Source organism: Polypterus senegalus, chromosome 10 (assembly GCF_016835505.1).
Source record: "Polypterus senegalus isolate Bchr_013 chromosome 10, ASM1683550v1, whole genome shotgun sequence".
NCBI lineage: Eukaryota > Metazoa > Chordata > Cladistia > Polypteriformes > Polypteridae > Polypterus > Polypterus senegalus.
In genome coordinates, this window is record NC_053163.1 from 3,276,295 (window position 1) to 3,298,060 (window position 21,766).

Consider the following 21,766-nt stretch of genomic DNA (forward strand, 5'->3'; position numbering starts at 1 on the left):
GCTCTGAGGCTAGGGATCTGCACTGGCAATCAGAAGGTTGCCAGTTCGAATCCCATAAATGCCAAAAGGGATTCTGCTCTGTTGGACCCTTGAGCAATGCCCTTAATCTGCAATTGCTGAGCGCTTTGAGTAGTGAGAAAAGCGCTATATAAAAGCAAAGAATTATTATAATTATTACTTGAAAAAGTCAGAAACAAAAAAAATTAACAGGAGCTCGGGTCTCTCACACCTTCAGCTCCAAGATGTCCCACTAACAAAATGCAAAGCTGCTGCAAGAAGCAGTCAAGTGTTAGGGTGGGAGTGCCATCTTGTGGGTTGCTCATCTCCTACTTCCAAAACGGGACTGGAGGTGGCGGGGTCAGTTGCCCTCACTGGGTATCTTCTCAAAGGTGTGGGTGGAAAAATAGACAAGGTGATTAGCGATTGAGCCCCCTAGTGTCCTGGGGTGTTAGCGTTTATCTTTGACAAGGGTATAAAGTACTGTATATCATTTCCTGATGAAATGTTGGTATTAAATGTCCCTGTTAAATCTGACTTTGTTCATTTACATCTTCAGTGTACCCCAACTTACAAATTAGGCCAAACGTTTAACATCTACAAATTATTATAAGCTTTTGGGGTCCACATTTTCTGTTTAAGCTGTCTTTTTTGTCATACAAGTGAGACATTTGCAACATAAATTTGGAATTTGCTACTTCGCACAAAAAAAAAAAAATTAAATAAATAAACATTTGAATTACTGGCCACATCTCAATGTAGAGAAAACGGGAGCATCATTTTAAAAATGCAACCGCACTTTGTTATCAGGCTTTGTTGTCAGAGTAGTGGCATGCAACGTGGAGTCAGGTACGTTAACTTTCCATTAAGGCATTCAAAGTATTTTCACTTTTGTTTATGTCAGAAGCAACACCCATATTGCTCAGATGTCTCTCAGCAGGCATGTTTCAGATGACATCTTCATTCGCAATGGCAGCAGCTCAGCTGTCCCTGTCCTCAGATCAGTGCACCGGCTCAGTGTTTTTGGGCATCCTGAATGACCCAGTCAGTATCCCATGTGGACACAACTGCTGGGATCAGTCAGTTATAAATGGAGCCTACAGCTGTCATCCATCCAGAAGAACATTTACTGGGATGCCAGAACTTAATGGAAACACCACAGCCTCAAAACCCATAGCCGTGGTTGCTCCATTTCAGCTATACGCTGGACCTGACGATGTGCCCTGTGATGTTTGTACCGAGAGAAAACTGAGAGCTGCGAAGACCTGCCTGACCTGCCTGGCCTCCTACTGTGAGACTCACCTGCAGCCCCACAGACAATCGGAAGCTCTGAAGAGACACAAACTGGAAGAGCCAACTGGAAAGCTTGAAGAGAAACTCTGCAAGAAACACCAGGAAGTTCTGAAATTGTTCTGCAGGACTGAAGAGACTCTCATCTGTTCAATGTGCGTGGTGGCTGAACACAAGGGGCATGACATAGTGACACCTGAGGAGGGGACAGCAAGCAGACAGGTAATGGGAGGACTGGCAACGGCGAGGGTTTACTGGGGTCGGGGCAGAGAGGTGTCTTCATGTTCTCTGAGGATGGAGAACAATGAAATTCTTGCATAGCAAAATGATGTCTGTTTGCCATCAGTCAGAGAAATTAGAGAAAGGAAATGGCAAATATGTAGCAGCGATCCTGTCGTACAGCCCTGGCAGGCTGGTTTCAGTTTGGTTTTCCTTGTCCTTGTCAGTTTTATCCCAGTGATCTGGCTTTCTTCTGCATAGTAAATATGTGGACATGTGGTCAGTCTCAGCCAAGGTCCTGCTTCAGATGCTTGTTTAGCGTCTTTGTTGTACATTTTAACTTAATCTTTATGTGTTGCTGTTTCATTTGCTTTTGATTTGCAGTATTCTTTATATTTTATGTATCTGTATCTAAGCCTGCGTTATGTTTCATGTGTTTTATGGGTGGTACTCTAGCTTTCACTCCACCATCTTGAGAACCCTAAATCCAAAGAGGACTGTTTCATTTATGTGAGGTAGAATACCCAGAGGGGACTGGGCGGTCTCATGGTCTGGAATCCCTACAGATTTTACTTTTTCTCCAGCCGTCTGGAGTTTTGTTTTTTTTTTGTTTGTTTTTTCTGTCCTCCCTGGCTATCGGACCTTACTCTTATTCTATGTTAATTAATGGTGACTTATTTTAATTTCTTACTGTGTTTTTTATTTTTCTATTCTTCATTATGTAAAACACTTTGAGCTACATTTTTTGTATGAGGATGTGCTATATAAATAAATGTTGTTGTTGTCTTCATTTTGTCCTGAAACGCATGATTCCTCAATGAGGCTCTCATTCTGATGGTCCATTTCTCCTTTTTTCTCCTCTATTTTTACCGTTGACCACAAACTCCCTCCAGGCCAGTCCTCAGGTCTCTCACACATTCAGCTCCAAGATGTTCCACGGATGTCCACTCCTTTCTTTTTCCTCATTCTCCTTCTGTTCTTCTCTTTCTTATAACCTTCTGATGGACTCAATTCTTCCACACCTGTCTGCTTTAAGATGTCTCTCCTCCATTTTTTTCTCCACGCAGAGTGAGTTGGAAAAGAGAAACAAAGAAATGAAAAAATTGGAGGATAAAGAGAAAAAACCGAATGATTTGGAGACCGTAACGAGAACTGAGGTGAGTCCTGCATGTTCAGCTCAGATGTAACACATTTTTTTACATTAATATTTACCTTTATTGCTGAAAAAGTTTGAAAATAAAAAATCACATTCTTTGAGTCAAATTATCAATATTAACAGTAAATTTCACACATTTTTAAAAATTTTCCTCTACTGGGGTGGCCTGTCTCCAACTCGACGACTGCATTACGTGGGGAAGAGAAGATGATCAAATTTGGTACTCGCATTTACAGAAGATGTTGAAAGTGATCTCCCTGTCCGTCAATACATTTCTGTGCCCGGATCAGTATGTTCACGTACACTTTTTGTGAAGTCATGGGGTTGATTCTCTGTATCACATTTTCAATTTTCAACTTTGGTTCATTTACGGTCCGCAGATTTGTCACCCGACAAGAAATAGTCGCACGTTGTTAAGTCAGGCGATCATAACGGCCATAAACCCTTGCAAATAAACCTTTTGTCAGGCAAATGCTCCCGAATAGTAGCCCTAGATATGTGGGATGCATTGTTTCTTGCAATGAATACAGCATGTTGTTAATTTAGACCGCACTAGTACACACTGACTACTTCAGAACACTGCCACCACAAAAGTGGTTTCCAGGGGTCAGATAGCAAGGAAACGAGGCAGGCGGTCCATCCGGCGGCAGACGAGACAGGAGTCGTCTTGGTTAGTGGTGGGACACTTTTTCAGGGGCTACCTTTTATAAAGACCCACAGCCACTCCCAATGTTTCCCCTCCTTCATATCAATCCTAATAAAACTGGTGGCAGCTTTCCCTTTATATTTTAAAACTTTATGATTCCAGTTCTCTTTTGTCCTCCATGTCACCAAACACCACAAATCCTCTAAAGCACATCGGCCTGAAGTGAACGTCTCTCTTCTTCTAATCAGAACTCTGCATACGGAGAAGTGCAGGAACGCACAAAGACCTTCAGGTCTCTACTTGAGTCCATTGAGAGGCTGAGGTTACAAGTCACTAAGGTGATGAGGGGTCATGAGAGGAGGAGAATTGGATTAATTAATAATTTGTAAAAATTATAAAACCAGTAACGTGTTGCCAATTTTATTTTAATTTGTGGTGTTATATCTGTTCTGATACCTTTTTTTTTTTTAGTTTTTTTTAATTACTTTTCGAAATTATATATGAATATAGTCCTGCTCTTTTCCATTCAGAGTTCCGCAGAGAGGAAACTGCAGGAATTCAAGGAGACCCTCAAGTTTTTGCCCCAGTCCATTGAGAGGCTGTGGTCGCATTTCACCGAGGTGATTGAAGCTACCAAAAAGAGGGAAGTGAGAAAGGATGATGAGCTGACTGAGAGAATAAAGGAGAAGATCAAGGTACTGAAGAGCAGAGACATTGAGCTGGGTAAGGTTTCAAAGACAGGTGACCACACTGCTTTCCTACAGGTGAGCCTGCCAGTCGAGAGGAAACCAGAAGGCCTCTTTGACACACAAGTCTTTGTGTCTCGTGTTCTCCGTACCTCTGATCTCCACATATTGAAGGTCCTACCTCTCTATATTCTTCTTGGAGATGGAGACACATCCAGCATCATTGTTATTAGAGACTTTGAGGAAAGACCTTTCTGATCTGAAAATGGTTGTAGAGGAGATCAGCGTCTGGCAGTTTGTGAAAACTAGTGAGACTGGTGGATTGTGTGTGTCTTTACATGTCCTCCTTGGTGAATTCAGACAGACGCTGAAGAGGACCAAGAAGCTATCCTGCTCACCATAGACTCTAGACTTGCTCTTACGTTCTTCTTTTCTGTTTCCCTCCACAGGCTCTGACAGTCTGCAGAACCTACAAAGCAGAGATGACCTTTTAAAATGTAAGTTTCTTCTAGTATTCATACATGTAAAAATAATCAAAATATAAGTTCTACATTTACCTGCACTCTGACCTCCAAAGGTCGTGTGAAATGACAATTTCCCCTTGGGGATTAATAAAGTGCACCAAATACCAAAATACCAAATTTACGAATTCTAAGTGGCAGTTAAACATCTTAAGTTTTATATCCATACTTACTATTGAAACTCATTTAGATAGTTTTGACTAAAGTTCACCAGGTGGCGCTGTTACACACTGACAGTATTAGCCACTCAGGTCTGTTTAAAGCCATCTTCTTCTTTGGAGAGATTAGGCGAGGCCCACCTTTACCTCACTTTATGGCCTTCAGTATGTCAATCGATTGACCACCGGTCCGACTCCAGCACCCTGGACATTGTGAAAGGTGCTCGTCACTTCAGCGTGATTAACGAGTGGTTAATGCATTGAAGGAAATTTCCAAAAGCAGACGGTTTCCACCACGAGTTATAAAGCTTTCATGTTAACGGTAAGAATTGTGTGGTGGTGTCGTACAACTAAATGAGCTTTGGGTGGACTCACAATGATAAGGTGCTTTATAAAATGTAACCCATCTGTTTATTTTATATGTTAGTCAATGCACTGTGCTTATACAATGCACAATGGCCGGTGGGCCAAGATAAAGGAGGGAGGTAGCAAAGTAGGCATTGAAAGACTAAAAAATAGAAAGGCAACAGGACCAGATGAAATTCTAGTAGATGTGTGGAAGAGTCCATGAGAAGAGAAGTGTGGTGGGATCAGGGCCATCTTAACAGCATTAAAGAACATTAGAACAATCTGGACGAGACCGGGCCGTTCAGCCCAACAAAACTTGCCAGTCCTTTCCACTTTTTTCTTCCAAAAAAACATCAAGTCGAGTTTTGAAAGTCCCTAACGTCTTACTGTCCACCACACTACTTGGTCTCTTATTCCAAGTGTCTATCGTTCTTTGTGTAAAAAAAAACTTCCTAATTTTTTTTTGCAAATTTCTCCTTCACAAGTTTCCAACGGTGTCCCCGTGTTCTTGATGAACTCATTTTAAAGTCACCGTCTCGATCCACCGGACTAATTCCCTTCATAATTTTAAACACTTCAATCAGGTCTCCTCTTAATCTTCTTTTGTTTAAACTGTAAAGGCTCAGCTCTTTTAATCTTTCTTCATCACTCATCCACTGTAGCCCTGAATCAGCCCAGTCGCTCTTCTCTGGACCTTCTCTAGTGCTGCTATGTCTAATGTACTGGCGCCCCAAACTACTCAACCACTCACAGGAATAACAATGTAAATGGTCGATAAAATTAAACATATCTTTATTGTATTTATACTTCCAACAAAATCAGTGTTTAAACAATAAAAAACATGCTGTACAGCAAAGATTAATCAGTATAAACATTTGAACAATATAACATGAGCCTTGAAAAACACAAACATTTCAACATATGTATAACACAGTATGAAATTACTATGAATTATTTATTATTAATCAAGTGTTCAACACAAACATTTGGGAAATTTCTTTGCAGAGAATTGAGTTGAAGTCACGTTAACATAGACATGCGTATTCGGACCTGTCATTGTTTACACACGTCTTAAACAATTATTATCATACACAGATAAATTCTGTATTATCTATATCTATTATTTATTATTTATTTATAATTATTATACTACATATCTTACACATAAATATTGCTGCTGCTTCTTTGTCTTGTCTTTGCACAATGTCTTGTCTTGTTTGTGTTTTAATTTTAAATTTAAATTTTAATTCTATTTTTTATTTATTATTTGCATGTCATGTTGTTACACTGTGGATCCTGAGCTTCGCAATTTCGTCTATCTGTATACTTGGATATGGTTGAGATGACAATAAAGTTCACTTTGACTTTGACTTGACTTTTACGTTATGTCGTGTATGAGATCCGTACACAAATACAGGCACGTGAGATACGAAATCAGAGGCGAATGACAATGTCCACTTGTAACACAATAACAGATATTTCTAGTTTAGTATAGTAGAGTATTGATTTATTGACAGCAAGTCACAACACACATAGATTAGCTTGGGGCCCCTGTGCTCATTGGCCCCCTGGGAAACTTCCCAGCATGCCCATGCATTAAGACGGCCCTGGGTGGGATCCACTGCAGAACATCTAAGAACAGCAGAGAACAACAGAGGAGCGGAGGAACAGTAGGACTGGAGACTGGATGGAGAAGGTTTGTGAAAAGTGCAGAGGGATAAAGCTGATGTCACACACAAGGAACATTAGGGTTAGGGTTGAAAAGAGAAGGCTTAGGGAAGAAAACAGTCTAATTTTGTTTTTGAAATAAAATATCCGCAGTCAAATATTTAAAAAAATGGTGATTTCTCACTCCACATCGATAGCAAACAACAAACTTGAGAGACGGAGATTAAGAAAGAAATTGAAAAAGTTTCAGACTTTGAGGATGTGAGGGTTTGTCGGATGGTAAAAGTGGTTAGCATGTACGGTTTTATCAAGTCAAATCTGATACTAAATATGAAACTTGATGGGTCTTCACTTTTGGTTTGGTTTGGCAGACCAGCTGGCGCAATTTTTACTACCAAAATATTTTTTTTAATTCCGTTTTTTCTGAGCACTCATACATTTTGGTTTCAATTACAAGGTGAAGGCCTGTTTTATACCACAGGCTGTTCATTTCAATGTGATGTTATTTCTTCCATTTCTACTCTCCTCTGTTCTTTCATAGAGTAGTATGTCTTCTTTCCTCATTCTTCTCTTTGTCCTTGTCATTGTCCTCCGCTTCCTCCTCCTTATCTCCATGTTCATCTTCATTCCCCTCCTTCTCTTGCTCCTCATCTTTCTTTATTAATGTTTAGTACTCACACATCAATTCCATCTTCCATTTCTCCTTGATCTCCGGTGTGTCTCCCCCTGCCCGCCATGTCACACAAGGTCAGTGGTCATCCAGCTCCTTCTCTCCTCATGTTCCTCTATTCATCTGTCTGCTGATCACAACTCTCTTCTTTTGATCACAACCTTAATGTTTCTATTTTATATATTTCTTCATCATAGCTGGTCACTCGGTCCACAGTCCCCACAGGGCACTCCTTTATTTCCTGTTGCTCCCCACACAGACCTGCACCCTGACCTCCTGACAGTGACCTCATCTGATCGCACCTAACTGTTATTGTCTCAGACATGCTAAAGGGGTTTGAGACCTCCAGAAATAACCACAAAAGCAATCCAGGACCTTCACTTGGCGTCCTGGAAAATCCTCACCTCTGACCAGTTTATCCCAAACAGTTACCTGCAGACTTCTGGCCTAGCAGGCCCAAAGTGGGAAGATGGCTTATAATGATGAGAAAATTATCAAAAGAGTCCAGAGGAATATTAGAAATTCTCAACAAGGAAGCAAAACTGTTGAAAGTCGTGTAACTAAAAGGCAACAAGGGTTCTTCATAAATGAAGAATGAAAAAAAGAAAGAGAGAAAGGTATTACAAAATTATTCAAATGAACAGAAACAAGTTGCTTACAAAGCAATCCAACCTTAGTACATTTATCCATGGAGAAGAATCCAAGGGCAAAGTAGAAATAATAAAAAAGAACATCAAAGGAAAAAACACACAGAATAAAAAAAAAACGTCAATGCACAACCGCCTGGGTCCTTCACCTCTGGGCCTTAAATAGGCTAAATGAGGGTTCTGGAGAGGTGACATGAGGGTGGGCCCACCTCTAGGGGTACCACCCAGAGAACACAACAAGTAAGCTCCCATTTAATGATTTAGTACCCTGTGACAGAAAAATAAATAAAACTCCCAGCAGTCACAAAAAAAGACTCAAATTCAACAAAAACGGCAAACCACCATAAAATGTGTGAAGATGGCACATAACAACTGTAACAGACTGAGGTGCTACCCTCACTGGTCCACAAGACCACTACACATGTCCCCCCACACCTCTGACTCGCATTATTAACCTCAGATGTTCCACTCGTTTATTCAGTTAAATCTCAACCATCATGTGACACCCGGAGGTTCATGAAGGGTCACTAATGAAACTCTTTGTGTTTGTCGCTTTGCTCCTCTCAGGTCCAAGTGTCTGGTGTTTCAGTGTCAGCTGACTTCTTCACTTGAACTTCTTTACTTTCTCCCCATTTCAGACTTCTGTCCGCTGACTCTGCACTTTAGCACGGCACAGAGAAGACTTCACCCGTCCGAAGGGAACAAGAAGGTCACAAACATGAGGAAAGAGTTCCCGTATCCTGATCATCCTGACCGATTTGAAAATTGGCCCCAAGTTCTGTGCACGGAGGCTCTGAGCGGGGCTCGCTACTACTGGGAGGTGGAGTGGAATGGAGAAGGGGTTGACATTGGAGTCACATATAAAGGGATACAATGCAAAGGATGGGGCATGGACTGTCTCCTTGGACACAATGACAGGTCCTGGTGCCTGTACTGCTCTGATTCCAGTCACTGTGTGTGGCATAATAATACGAAGATCGACATCAGCTCCCCCCCGGGTCACAGAATAGGCGTCTATCTGGACTGTCCTGAGGGCTCCCTGTCCTTTTATAGCATCTCAGACAGCACGACCCTCCTGCACAGATTCAACGCCACCTTCGCTGAGCCGCTCTATCCAGCCTTTAAGGTTGGAGCAAACTGCAGCGTAACAATCTGCCCACCGGACCAGTGTGTCCAGAGTCCCCTGTAGGTCACTTTATGTCTTCTGTCACAGAGGCCATCTTGTTGACTTGGAGTCTCATGCTTGCTGCCCTGCTTTCCCTAGTTCAAGAGTGAGCCTGGAGGGCCGTCATCAGAGGAACTTCTACTTTAGGTGCCATTCCGGCTTTACCCCCAGTTTCTGTTTGGTATTCCCAATGGCAGTCCAGTCCTGTTTATTTCATTTAATCCAGTCTAGCTGCACAGAGGTTAGCACTGTCACCGAGTTCAGATGCCATCTCTGTGCGATTTTCTTGCTCTCTCAGGTGTCTATATGGGTTTTTCTTTTACTCCACCACATTTCTTTTCCAGTTCTTGAAGTCCACTGTATTTAGTAAGATGTCAGATCCAAACCTATAATTTCTAAGTGTGTGCGCAGACTAACATCCCATTTAGAGTTGTGACAACTCCCAGTTAGTTTTTGGGACAGTTTAGCTTTTAGCTAAACAAACGGGCTTGATGGACTGAATGGCCTCCTCTCGTTTGTCAGATTTCTTTTGTTCTTACATGCCCTACAATTGATTTAAGTGGATTCCTACAGCGGAAAGTTGAATCTAGAGTTGGATGACTCCTCCAGTCATTTCCATTTATCACCTTGTTGACTCTTTTTCAGTTTTGTTCACCGAATCCCTTTGAGCTCCTTTTGACACCATCTGTCATACAGGCCTGCTTCTGTGTATCGTGGTTTAGGTCTTTTTGGTTGGACAGGCAGCTGTGAGTTGTGATGGGATCTCACCGATGGCACCTGTCACTCAGGGTGTCCCATAAGCTCAGTTTTAGGGTCTCTGTTATTTCATATTTAACTATATCCTTCCTTTCAAATCAGCTGTGCACATCACCTGGGCTATCACTGCTATGCTGATGAAACCCAAACATACAGAAAAACCTCCACATGTCTTCCACCTTCTGCTCTTATTGCTACGTACGTCATGGCTGACATCTACTTTTTTTATAATAGTGAAAAGACAAAAAAAAACTGGAATATTTTTGATTGTGAATTAGACTCAGTTTGCTGAAATGGCCCAATTTGCCTCATTAGGTGATGACATCCCTGTACAGACTTCTCAATTCTTCTCTGCCATTTGTTCCACACACTAATAACTTAGTAAAAACTCAGTTTTATCATTTAAGGAATGTTGTCCAACTTTGACCATCTTGCCAGATGCTGAATGTTCAGCCATTACTTTGGTTACATCCATGCTGGACTGCTGTGATATCTCATTGGTTGGTCTTTCAAAGTCTGCTTTAAGTAAACGACAGAACGTTCCAAGCCCTGGGGACACATCTTTGGGGGCATCACATCGATTCCCGCTTGAATCTGGCACTCATCACAATGTACTTCCATTTCCTTACAAAGCCTTAAACAATCAGCACCATCTTATCTCTCTGACATCCTAAACCTGCCCGCCAGCTCCGATCATCTCCAGTCGATCCTCTGCCTGCCATTCCCAGGACTAGGAAGAGGACAACAAGTGATGGAGCCTTCAGTGCCGAAGCTCCAACCTTCTGGAATGCTAACCACCAGGGTTTGAAAGTAGACCTCAAACGTCTCCCTTCGTGTTCCTCCTTTTTATGATTCTGTTTTGTTATCCTTTACTGGTACCTTTTGATGTATTTTTAACTATTTTTGTTATGTTTTATACCTCGTCCTTGGGCTCTGTACGGCGCATTATAAACAAAATGTATTATCTGTATTAATATTATTAATGAAAAATGATGCAAAATAAATAACTTTGATATTTACAAAATGATTGAAGAAAGATGGCGCAAGGTTATTGATAGGCAATTATTAATGGATATGATTAATGGTTTTGTGAAGGACAGATATTATAATATTCATTTAATGTAGTTATCTTATAAAAGGTGATAGTTATAGATTTGTAGATTTTTATTAAACCTTCAAAATAGTTGAACATACATAATTGTTTAGGATTCTTTATAACAAGCGTAAAGAGTTCAGTGTACCCTCTGTGGAAAGGGAGAACCAAATTGGACCCTTAATCTTTATTTTCTGGGACCTTAATTTTGTTTTTTTTTTATGTATATATATTTCAAAGCACTGAAACCCTCATTTTTGTAAATATGTTAATGTTTAAAAAGAAACTTGGAAAAAATGAAATGTTGTGTTCACAGGAGCTTAGAGCTAGAGATGTATGAGAGATTTCAGTGTTTGATTTTCAATAAATCTGCAAACCTTCCTGCAAAAGTGTCTTCACTTTGTCATTCTGGGTTACTCAGTGATGGGCAAAAATGTCACATTTATGAATCGTAAGAGAAAATACTGCCAGCTGTGAAGTGTTGGAACACCAGTATGCAAATCCTGTAGAAATGGAAGAAAACGTGTGTTATAAACGTGTTGAACTTGAAAAGAAAATGCGAGTCTCAAAAACTGATACTTCCAGGGAGAAGGACTTCTGGCAGGACGAGGCGGACACAGGAAGTGACATCAAGGGCATTAAAGCTGTCAATCTTCTGGTCTGCAGGAGGGAGGAGGAGATGAGGTGCTAGTAAGCAGCACCACCCTGTGTTTGGGAATTCCCATCACCTGAGCATTTAAGCCGTCCCCAGTATGCACACACATGACACCATTTAAAATGAAAACAATCGGCAAAATAATAAAAGTGTGCAGTGAGTGATGGGGTCCGAATACTTCCTGCATCTACTTAACATATTCGTATGCAGATTTTCTATCAAATCTCTTAAAATTTGTAGTGAAACTTTGTACTTTAAAATTTTCTACCTTCAGAAAAAGTGCTGTAGTTAAAAAAAATATATGTGTTTATAGCCAATAACAAAAGAGGTGAGGAAGTGTTTTCACTATTGAATGAAAAAGTGTAATATATAGGCCAAATTATAATTCACGTTAAAAATCTCCCAATTATTTATGAGGTATTGAATCGGAGGCCGTGTTCGTTCACCTACAGATAAAGAGAATACACACTCACTGCTCAAATTATTAGAACTGCAATTACAATATCAGCCGATCATGTGGCAGCAACACAACGTATAAAATCCTGCAGAGACGAGTGAGGAGCTTCACTTCATCTTCTCTTTAAATCCCAGAATGTGATCTTAGTGACTTCAACTGGGAATGATTGGTGCTGCCAGAATGGCTGCTTTGGCTACTTCTGCTCATCTCCTGGGGTTTCCACGCACAGACGTTTCTGCAGTTAACTCAGAATGGAGACAAAAACAAAACAACATCCAGTAAATGGCAAATCTGTGGATGAGAGATGTCAGAAGAGAATGGCCAGACTGGTCTAACCAGACAAAAAAGGTCAGAATGGGACCCTCTACAACTGTGGCGAGCAGAAAAGCATCCCAGAACACACAGCATGGCACACCTTGAGGTGGAGGGGCCACAACAGCAGAAGACCATGTCAGGCTCCTCTCCTGTAAGCCAAGAACGGCTCACCAAAACTGGAAAGCTGATGAATCCTGACTTCTGCTGAGGAACCCAGATGGTGGGGTCAGAACTTGAATCCTTTGCGCCAACTGGTCTTGTGTCCACAGTCCAAGCTGGTGTTGGAATGCTTCCTTGGCACACTTTTAACACCAATCGATCATTGTTGGAATGCCATGGCTGATGTGAGTATTGTTGCTGACCGTGTACATCCCTTAATGACCACAATTGTCCCATCTTCTAAGGGCTACCTCCAGCGTGACAATGCACCATATCACAAAGCAAACTGGTTTCATGAACAGGACAAAGATTACCAGATCACAATCCAACAGAACACCTTTGGGATGTGGAGGAATAGAAGTCTTGAAGCGTGAATGTGCAGCCAGCAGAAACTGAGGGATGACATCACGTCAACATGGACAGGAACCTCAAAGGAATGTCTTGAACATCTTGTGGAATTCATGCCTTGAAGGACTGAGAGAGCAAAAGGAGGAGCAGTGAAGTAGGAAGACAGGGTGTCCCAAGGATTTGCTGACATACATACACACACACACTCTCGTTTTTATTTTATGTAGCTCAGTTACCTAAGATGTGTTGTTATCAGGGTTAAGGTTACTGCAAATCTGACCTCATCTAAAGGATTGTTACTTTCACACAGTAACATCTGAAATACAACTCCAAGTCACTTTGTTTTTTATTTTTCTCTTTTGGGCTACAATGCTGAACTTTACAACTCCAAACTCGATTAAACAGGGCAATAAAATAACAGAGATGTGGAAGAGCAGGTGGCATCTGGGCTTGTTTCATTAGAAATTCACTTTTCAAGTCCAACTTGTGACTTTAGGGACATCTTCCACTTTTAATATACAATTACACAATAGTGGGATAGCAGAATTAGAACTTATAGGATGTTTCACTTTGAAGTTACTGTTGTGATCTTAATGTCACCGCGTACAGCACATCACATTCATCCATCCAAGCCCCTCAAACCAACTGTTCAGTGGTGAGGAGTCTCCAGGTCTCCTATTAACAAGGCAGGAGTTCACCTTGAGGAGGATGCCGATCCATCAGAGGAGGGGATGAATTCACACAACTGGGGATCTAAAAGTAAGATTTGTGAGATTTGGGGGATAAACTGAAAGACTCAGTGAAACAAATGAACACTGAGGGTACATGGAAACCCCCCACTGAGACTGACTAAAGCAAGATCTGAACCAACCCTGGTGCTGCGAGGACAGAGCTGTGCCATAGGACTGGACCGCAATAAAACAAACAGAAAGAGTGGACCAGTCAGCCCTAACCTCATTTATACCCATTTAGACACCAAATTAAATGAACTAAAAATTGCAGATGACAAGGACTCAACTCTTGTGACATGTCTGTCCCCATGGCTTTGCTCTGTGTTGTGCATGAGGCGGAGTTTTCATTTTAAACCATTAAGAGGTTGCCACCATGTGGTCATTGAGAGTATTAAACACAAAATGGGGGTGAAGGGTTGAGGGGCTTTCACTGTGACGAACTAGGAAGGGAACTTAGCTGAACATTGTCTGTTCTCTCTCTTTGCCACATTGAAGGCTGGTGGATCTCTGGAATTTTCCTTATCTCTAAAGTTACAATTCAGCCAGTGTGACAGAAATGTGAGGTGACCTGCAGATGTCATTCGCTACTGGTCAGAAGGGAGCAGATTGTCAGACTAGAGTCTGGTTCAGGAACATGAAACGATGCATAGAGTGGCTCATCAAAGGATGCCTTGAACCTGTACAGGAGGGTCACTGTGTCTTCTGAGATGGCATAAAAGGACAAAGAGCCACCTGGACAGTCCAGATAAATGCCTATTCTGTAGCTGAAGGGGGCGTAAATTTCAGTATGTATCTTATTAAACCAGAAAACATAAAAGGAATTGTCATAGCACAAAACCCAGGACTTGTCATTGTACCCAAGGAGGCCCTCGGTACACTCTCCTTTCCTGTGAATTCCTTTGTATGTGACTCCGACCGACGTCTCGTTTCCATCCCACTCAACCTCCCAGTAGCAGCGGGTCCCACTCAACGCCTCTGTGCACAGAACTTGGTTCCAATGGTCAAATCTATCAGGGTGATCGGGATACGGGCTCTCTGTCTCCTCACATGTCAATTTCCTGTTCTCTTCAGACAGGTGGAGGTATCTGTTTGCCGTGTTGGGGTCCAGGGTGAGGGGACAGGAGTCTGAATGGAGAGAAAAAATAAAACGTGTGAAGAAATTTGCTGATATGGTGAGACATGAGACTTGAAGTGAGGGGAGCAGAGCACCAAACACAAAAAATGCCCTTTGTGACCTTCATGAACCCTCAAGTATCACATGACTGCTGTGATTTCACTGACTCTAGGAGTGAATTTGAAGTCAAACATATGACATTAATAAAATGAAATGGCTTATCATCAAAGTGCTGAGAGTCAGAGGTGTGGTGCTCATGAGGACCAGAAGTGAGAAGCATCTCCATCTTTACAGCGGTCCACTGTCAGTTGTTCTGTCTACATGAGGTCACCATGCAGAATAGATGGAGTGGACTGTGGAGACTGTGTACTGAGTGACTGACTGGCATGGAGGGATAAAGCAGGACAAAAAGCAAAAAGAGTGAGCCAGGGGTTATAAGGAAAGAGCTGAGAAGTGGGAACAAAGGGCTCGAGTGACGTGGAGAGCAGGAGTAGACAGAAGGGGTCAAGGAGAGAGTGCGGGTAAAATCCTTCACGTTATGTTTGGACAGTGTTCTCCATGTGACTTTACCACTCAAGCCCTTTAAAACTCTCAGAAGAAATACCTAAAGATTAAAAGCAAATTAATTCATGTGTAGGACTGAGGAACTAAATTAGAAAAAATAAAAACACAGGTTAAATCTTTTATAGCGCCTTTCTATACGGAGCGTCCCCCCACCCAGCTGATATATAGGTACTGAACTGTTAAACAGTTGCTGACACTTCTGTATTTGTGGCGATACAACAAGCCAGCAGGAAGCAGCACAGAGTTAATGTGTAACAGCGCCACCTGGTGGAGTCAAATCAAAGCTGTCGTGACTGGATATTGTTCGTTGTTATTCTATTCCTTTTTTTCATGGAATTAATTTTGTAGTATATGTTTTTGAGGTCATTATAGCCATTCTAAGGGTAAGATTTATCATTTGGAGTTGTTTTAGTATACAGTACATTTTTTAATTCTCACTATCCATGGATTTTGTTCCCATTGATTTGATTATCAGCTTGTATTGAAGTCTGACCCATTTTACGATACACACCGTTTACTTGTGGCCACACACCGTAGACAATATAAATTCCGACAGGACTATTGTGCAACAGCAACTTGTGAGATTGAGCAATAAAAGCTTTGTGATGCAATTAGATGTCTGGGGCTCGACCCATCGCCGAGAAGAGTGGGTGAGCATTTGAACCCCATTTGTGATGGGGAGTGCGGCTCGCAATTGTTACCCACAAAGAAGCAAATTCCCAGTTAAGTATGAGTCATACGCTTGACTAAGTCCTGGCCCTTTGTACACGTCGCTCATCACTACGACTGATTTAGTGAGGTCTTCAAGTCGGCCCTGATGCTATTGATGAACTCACAATGAGGTTTCTGACGGTGAACCTGCAGAAGGGTTACTACTGAGCCTGAACGGTCAAGAGCGGAGGGACGGTGTCCCATCTGACATCTCCATGCCTGACCCTGCCCACTTGTCCCACGTTTCCCTTTTTCTGTTTAATGGAAGGGTTTTGCCAAGTGCCATTAAGCAAAAAGGCGCTGTGGTGAGAAGCCAGAAGTCAAGAATGACTTAATGTCTGGGTTACCGGTTTTAATTGTCCGAGTCTGTGGATATCTTAACAGAGGTCATTTGTGTATTTCTGGTTTTCTGATCACGTTTGCTTGGGATATTGCCTACGAGTTAGGATTACATATTTTATTTCATTGTTTAGATTTCTTGTCTATTCGGTTACGACTTTTTTGCTTTGTTTTGACTCCTGTTTCTCTCCTGGTTCATCCTCTTGCCCACACGGCCTAACGAAAGCCACAAACAACACATTGACTCTTTCACTGGTACACTGCGGACACATTCGGCCCTCTTGATGCTGTTACACTGCTGGACCTGTTAAGAGCCATTTTCCTAGTTCTATAAAATGTATGAATATTTATTAAATGATAATGTATAAAATATGGGAGGTTCCTATAAACCCCGTGAATAGAATTGAGTTGGTATTTTCCTGTCATTTCTTAACAGTTTTGAGTTAACAATGTTCTCCAGTTAGTGTCTAGCCTTGCCTTGTGTAAGGTACAGAGGCATACGTTTTTTTAATCGTGTTCTTGTTTGTGCTCATGTTCGTGCCTGGGCGAATGTCTATGTGCCAACGGCCTACGGGCTTTTTGAGTGTGAAGTAACTCGTAAAATAAAAGATTTAAGTGCTGAACCGTATGTTTAAGGCATACAGAAGAAGAAATTAAGAACCTTTAAGTACAGAAATAACCAAAGCTTCTTAAGAAAAGCAAAGTTTATAGAAGATACATTTTTCCTTTTTTTGCCTTTATTCTATGTGTGTAACTATTTTTTCTTTTTATTCTTGTGTGGATTATTTGCCTTTAACTTTCACTAAATATTTTAAAACGAACTTTTGGACTGTGAGATTTCTTTGACACGCGTCTTACCCGTGCCTGACTTCGCCTTATACATCGGCGGCTACAGGACCTTTTCCAGGTTTACCAAATCATGAAAATCTATTTTAATAAATGAAACTCAAACAAACTAGAATAAGACTTACACTTTAAAAGGTGATTCCTACATCTCAGATTCTGCAGAATGTGACTTGAATCATCAGCTCCTGAGAAGAGAAAAGGCAAAGCAGAATGTGAGCTTCACGCACTCGTGACAAGCTGGACGGCTTTTTATCTCACTGGGTTCACTAAGGAGGTGTCATGAGGACACCCAACCCACCGGTCTCACTGGTCTTTACAAACTCCCAGTCACTGGCATCCTCCAGACTCTTCATCATGTCAGACAGAAGTGTACTCAGAGTCCTCGGAAAAAAATCGATATTAAGGGTGATGTCAGAACCAGCTTCCTTTCTAGGAGGGTCACAGAAAGACAGGAACTTCTACAACAGGAAAGGAAAAGAAGACAAACATAAGAGCCAAGAATGGGTGTGGGTCACACAGGCCTGCCCGTCATCCCTCTCACCTTTAAGAAGTGGATGTGGTCGTCTGTCTGTGAGAGTTCAGCCAGCTCAGCGTCTCTCCTCTTCAGCACTTCGATCTCCTTCTCCAGTCGCTTGATTAGCTTTTTGGCCTTCCTCACTTCCCTCCTCTCATACTCTCTAATGACCGTGGTGACCTCTGACCTCAGCCTCTTAATGGACTCCAGCACAGCCCTGAAGGTCTTGTCGTGTTTCTGAATTTCCTCCTTAGCAGAGTGCTGATAACGAGATGACAGAAATCAGTTTGAGGCCCACGTGCTTCAAAACATGAAGACACGGAGGACTGCTGTCGGCACAAACGCAGAGGAATCGCAAAGTGGAAACATGTAAAGGGAGAGCTGGCAGCAGTCAGTTTGGACTTGATGAGCAGAGAGCAAAGCACAAGGAGCAGGTTTGCCTTGATATGCTGGGTTTGCGTTTCTCAAAGTGCTGATGTTCTGCTTTAAACGTCTGCACTTTTACTGTGCATGTTGGGATTTTTAGTGCAAGTTTCTAATTAAAATTGAATAAAGGCACAGAGATATAATAACACGCCCATTGTGCACTTAACACTTCTTGTATGTTGCTCAGTTTCACCGTGTCATACTGTATAAGCAGCACACAAGACTCACCTTAATATCCACCACCGTCATCTTGATCTCCACCATTTGCCTCTCTTTCTCCTCCATTTGCCTTTTCACTTCAGCCATTTTGTTTTCCAGCTGAGTCTGTGTGGAGACAAAGTGAAGGAGTGAGGAGTGAACAGAAATTGATGAGATGGAGTCCCACTGGAAAGGATAGAGGAGGAATGAAGAAGGAAAGAGGAGCAAAAGGACCTCAGCTGGGCAGCCTGGAGCTGAATGTGCTTTCCATGGCGCTTGTTGTGCTGCTTACCCATAAATTGTGTTTTGTACAGCTTGAATCGCCCGCATGCGTGCAAAAGTCAAATAATTTAACTCTCACTACAGTCTTGCAATAAATTTGCAGTCACTGACTTATTTCCTGTGTCGGGCGGAATTTCAGCTTCATCGGCCGTCATGTTACGGGCAGTATGAGGGGGTTGTGATGCCCGATTGGGCTGTCGTACGATCGTAAGAATTTCTGCCATGTCAGAAACAGAAACTGAACAAAGTATTCAACAGAACTGAGATGTCCGATGCACATGTGTGACAAAATACTGATGGATCCCCTCGGTGTTTTAAGCGAGATGATATACAGTTACCACATGAGAGTGAGAGTGAGGGCTGGTGGTCCCCCCTTTGGCGTTTCGAGTGCTCAAGTATACGTTCATTAATTTTGAATACTGATGGGTCTCCTTGGTGTTTCAAGCACAGATAGATGTAAATTGGACCATTGTGTTTTGAGTGTATACTACATCTAAAAGTAACTGGGGGCATAGCCACGGTGTTGTCCAAGTGTTAGTAAATTGGGGTCTGTCATGGTCACAAAAACGCCGCCCCTCACAGACATTGCTGCTCTATGTGAACGCCTGTGCCTAGCTTGCCAGTCCTAAATAGGAGGCCATTCTACTACACTCAGACACTCCTGGCTACCCACATCTTTATGATACCAAAACAAAAAAGCCTGAAGAAAACTCACACACATGTGCGCAACAAATCGAACAAACCATCGAAGAGAACTGTGATGTCCGTAAGCAGAGGTACCGACGACGAAGACCGAGTTTGAGGAGCAGCAGCTGAGATCCGTAGGATACTCCATTAATGAACAGCATATATGGACCTGACAATTCTTTTCGACAGGCCAGTCAGATGATGTATTGAGTTTGACTTTGAAGAGAACAGACATAGCAGCAGGGAGAAACGACTGGCATCACATTTCAGTATGTTGTGGTGTTGCGGCTGGACATTGTGCCCTGGGGATCGACGTCATCCTGCTCATTTTCACACTTTGATTTTAAGAAGCTAATATCACATTGCAATACACATACATAGCTAGTGACACAAGCACCTTACTGGAAGAACCCAAAATAAACACACACAATGGTAAAACAAGAACAAGAAAATACGAACATATAACTCCAGTTCTTAAATCCTTACACCTGCTCCCGGTTAAGTTTAGGGCAGATTTCAAAATCCTCCTTTTAACGTATAAAGCCTTAAATGGCCGAGGTCCTTACAAACCAGAGCCAACATTAAGATCTCAAGCTGCCTCCCCCTATTGGCCATTCCACAGCTGAGACAGCCAATCCGATGAAAGGACCCCCCCACCCCACAATTACGTATGCGTATTTCATATTTGATTACGGATACGTATTTTATATTTGAATATCGACGGGTCCCCTTGGTGTTCCGAGCACACAGATACACGTAAATTGAATCAAACAGCGGGGCTTCTGCAGGTTCCCCATTGGTGTCTCCGACATAAAGACAGACGTATATTACATCAAATAGTGGGGGGCATGGGGGGTATGAATGTCCCTCCCTGGCATTGTATTGAGTCCAAGCGTATTTTGTATTTTTAGTTTTGTTTATAATGTGTATTTTATCAATTGTTCAGTGTCCTTGAGTGTTTAGAAAGCCGCATACGAATAAACAAGTCTATGAGTCTGTGATGGCTACAAAAATGACCCCCCACCCCAGGCGACCAACTACTGTGCCTTAATGGTAGAACCGGCCCTGGCAGGAGCGAGTCCTGGGTGGGATGCCACGCTCCCTCAGACAGGGTGCCCACAAACACTCTTGGTTACCCAATGAACCAAATGTCCACATCTTTACAATACCAAACACTCACACAGATGGGGCCACCATCTTAAGCAGGTTTTTAAAGAATTGTGAGAGAGGAGCTCTGACCGTCACTGCGTGACCATCTTTGCCCAGTTTCTGTATTTTTTTTTTATTAATTTCTTTGAATATTGAGCTGCTGGACATTTTGATAACATCACATAATAAAGTAAAGAGCGCCATTCCACCCAGTGATTCTGACCCCATCACCTCACCTGTCTCTCCGCTCTCTCCTCCTCAGGTGTCACCGTGTTGTGACTCTTGTGCTCGGTCACCGCACACATCAAGCAGACGCAGGTCTCGTCGGTCCTACAGAAGATTTTTAGGACCTCCTGGTGTTTTGTGCAGAGTTTCTCTTCGAGGTGTCCAGTCGGCTCATCCAGTTTGTGTCGTTTGTAGGCGCCATGCTCCTTGTGTGGCTGCAGGTGAGTCTCGCAGTACGAGATCATGCAGGTCATGCAGGTCTTCGCGGCTCTCCGTTTTCTAACTGGACAAACATCACAGGGGACATCGTTAGGTCTTGCGTAACTCTGGGACGGGTCCACAACGGCTTCCCTGGATTTTAAATTTTCAATGATATCCTTTAACATTGCGTTTTTGCTGAGTTCTGGCCTCACGTTAAATGTCCTTCTGCACTGAGGGCAGCTGTAGACTCTCTCTTTGTCCGACTGGTCCCAGTAGTCATTTATACAGCGCATACAATAGTTGTGTCCACACGGGATGGTGACGGGCTCCTTCAGGACGTCCAGGCACACCGAGCACGAGTACCGATCACAGGACAGAGAGAGCTGAGGTGCCGCCATCGTGAACGGCGATCCCGACTCACAGTTCGGCGTTAAAATTCGAATGTGAAAAACGTGTCGATCACTTCCGGGTGGGCGGGGCACAACTGAGCTTGTTTGGCAACCACGTGGCTGTCACCTAAAAACAAGCATTCTGCATGTAAGAGAGCTGTGCCGGCGTTTTATTCTTATTTTATTTCAATGTACTGTACATCATGATTAAAAATGCAAAGTGATGAAATACGAGTGGATACGAGTAACAGAAAAAGGAGAACAGAAGAAAACAAGAGAAGCAGGCAAATCATTAAGAAGAAACGAGTAGAACAGCGACGATCAACTGACTCCGCGTATTTTCAAAACAGCAAAAATAATTAATTATAATATTAATAATAATTAATTTCTAACTCCTTACAAATTCTCACGTTGGTTAAACTTTTATACGTTGCAA

General features: G+C 42.3%; 2 protein-coding genes across 2 annotated transcripts; one reads left to right on the forward strand and one right to left on the reverse strand.

Annotated features, from left to right (window-relative positions):
- The first annotated feature begins 978 nt into the window (after positions 1 to 978).
- On the forward strand, positions 979 to 11,712 carry LOC120536512 (tripartite motif-containing protein 16-like). Its single transcript, XM_039764906.1, has 5 exons — positions 979 to 1,509; positions 2,574 to 2,663; positions 3,839 to 4,031; positions 4,444 to 4,491; positions 8,645 to 11,712. Exons 1-5 carry the CDS (start codon positions 1,132 to 1,134, stop codon positions 9,193 to 9,195), a joined length of 1,260 nt encoding a protein of 419 aa, XP_039620840.1. The 5' UTR covers positions 979 to 1,131; the 3' UTR covers positions 9,196 to 11,712.
- A 1,570-nt stretch (positions 11,713 to 13,282) lies between these two features.
- LOC120536513 (tripartite motif-containing protein 16-like) lies at positions 13,283 to 21,431 on the reverse strand. The gene is made up of 6 exons (XM_039764907.1): positions 20,752 to 21,431; positions 18,428 to 18,523; positions 17,801 to 18,034; positions 17,558 to 17,717; positions 17,385 to 17,444; positions 13,283 to 14,810 (listed from the first exon to the last, which is right to left on the reverse strand). The coding sequence occupies exons 1-6, from the start codon at positions 21,337 to 21,339 to the stop codon at positions 14,263 to 14,265; spliced, it is 1,686 nt and encodes a 561-aa protein (XP_039620841.1). The 5' UTR covers positions 21,340 to 21,431; the 3' UTR covers positions 13,283 to 14,262.
- Positions 21,432 to 21,766: the final 335 nt, after the last annotated feature.

Coding starts and splice junctions, on each gene's coding strand:
- LOC120536512 (XM_039764906.1), top strand. CDS start 1,132: ATGCCAGAACTTAATGGAAACACCACAGCCTCAAAACCCATAGCCGTG. Junction 4,032..4,443: donor GAGCAGAGACATTGAGCTGG/GTAAGGTTTCAA, acceptor TTCCCTCCACAG/GCTCTGACAGTCTGCAGAAC. Junction 4,492..8,644: donor CAGAGATGACCTTTTAAAAT/GTAAGTTTCTTC, acceptor TCCCCATTTCAG/ACTTCTGTCCGCTGACTCTG.
- LOC120536513 (XM_039764907.1), bottom strand. CDS start 21,339: ATGGCGGCACCTCAGCTCTCTCTGTCCTGTGATCGGTACTCGTGCTCG. Junction 17,718..17,800: donor ACCACATCCACTTCTTAAAG/GTGAGAGGGATG, acceptor TTCCTGTTGTAG/AAGTTCCTGTCTTTCTGTGA. Junction 17,445..17,557: donor TGTAAAGACCAGTGAGACCG/GTGGGTTGGGTG, acceptor TTCTCTTCTCAG/GAGCTGATGATTCAAGTCAC.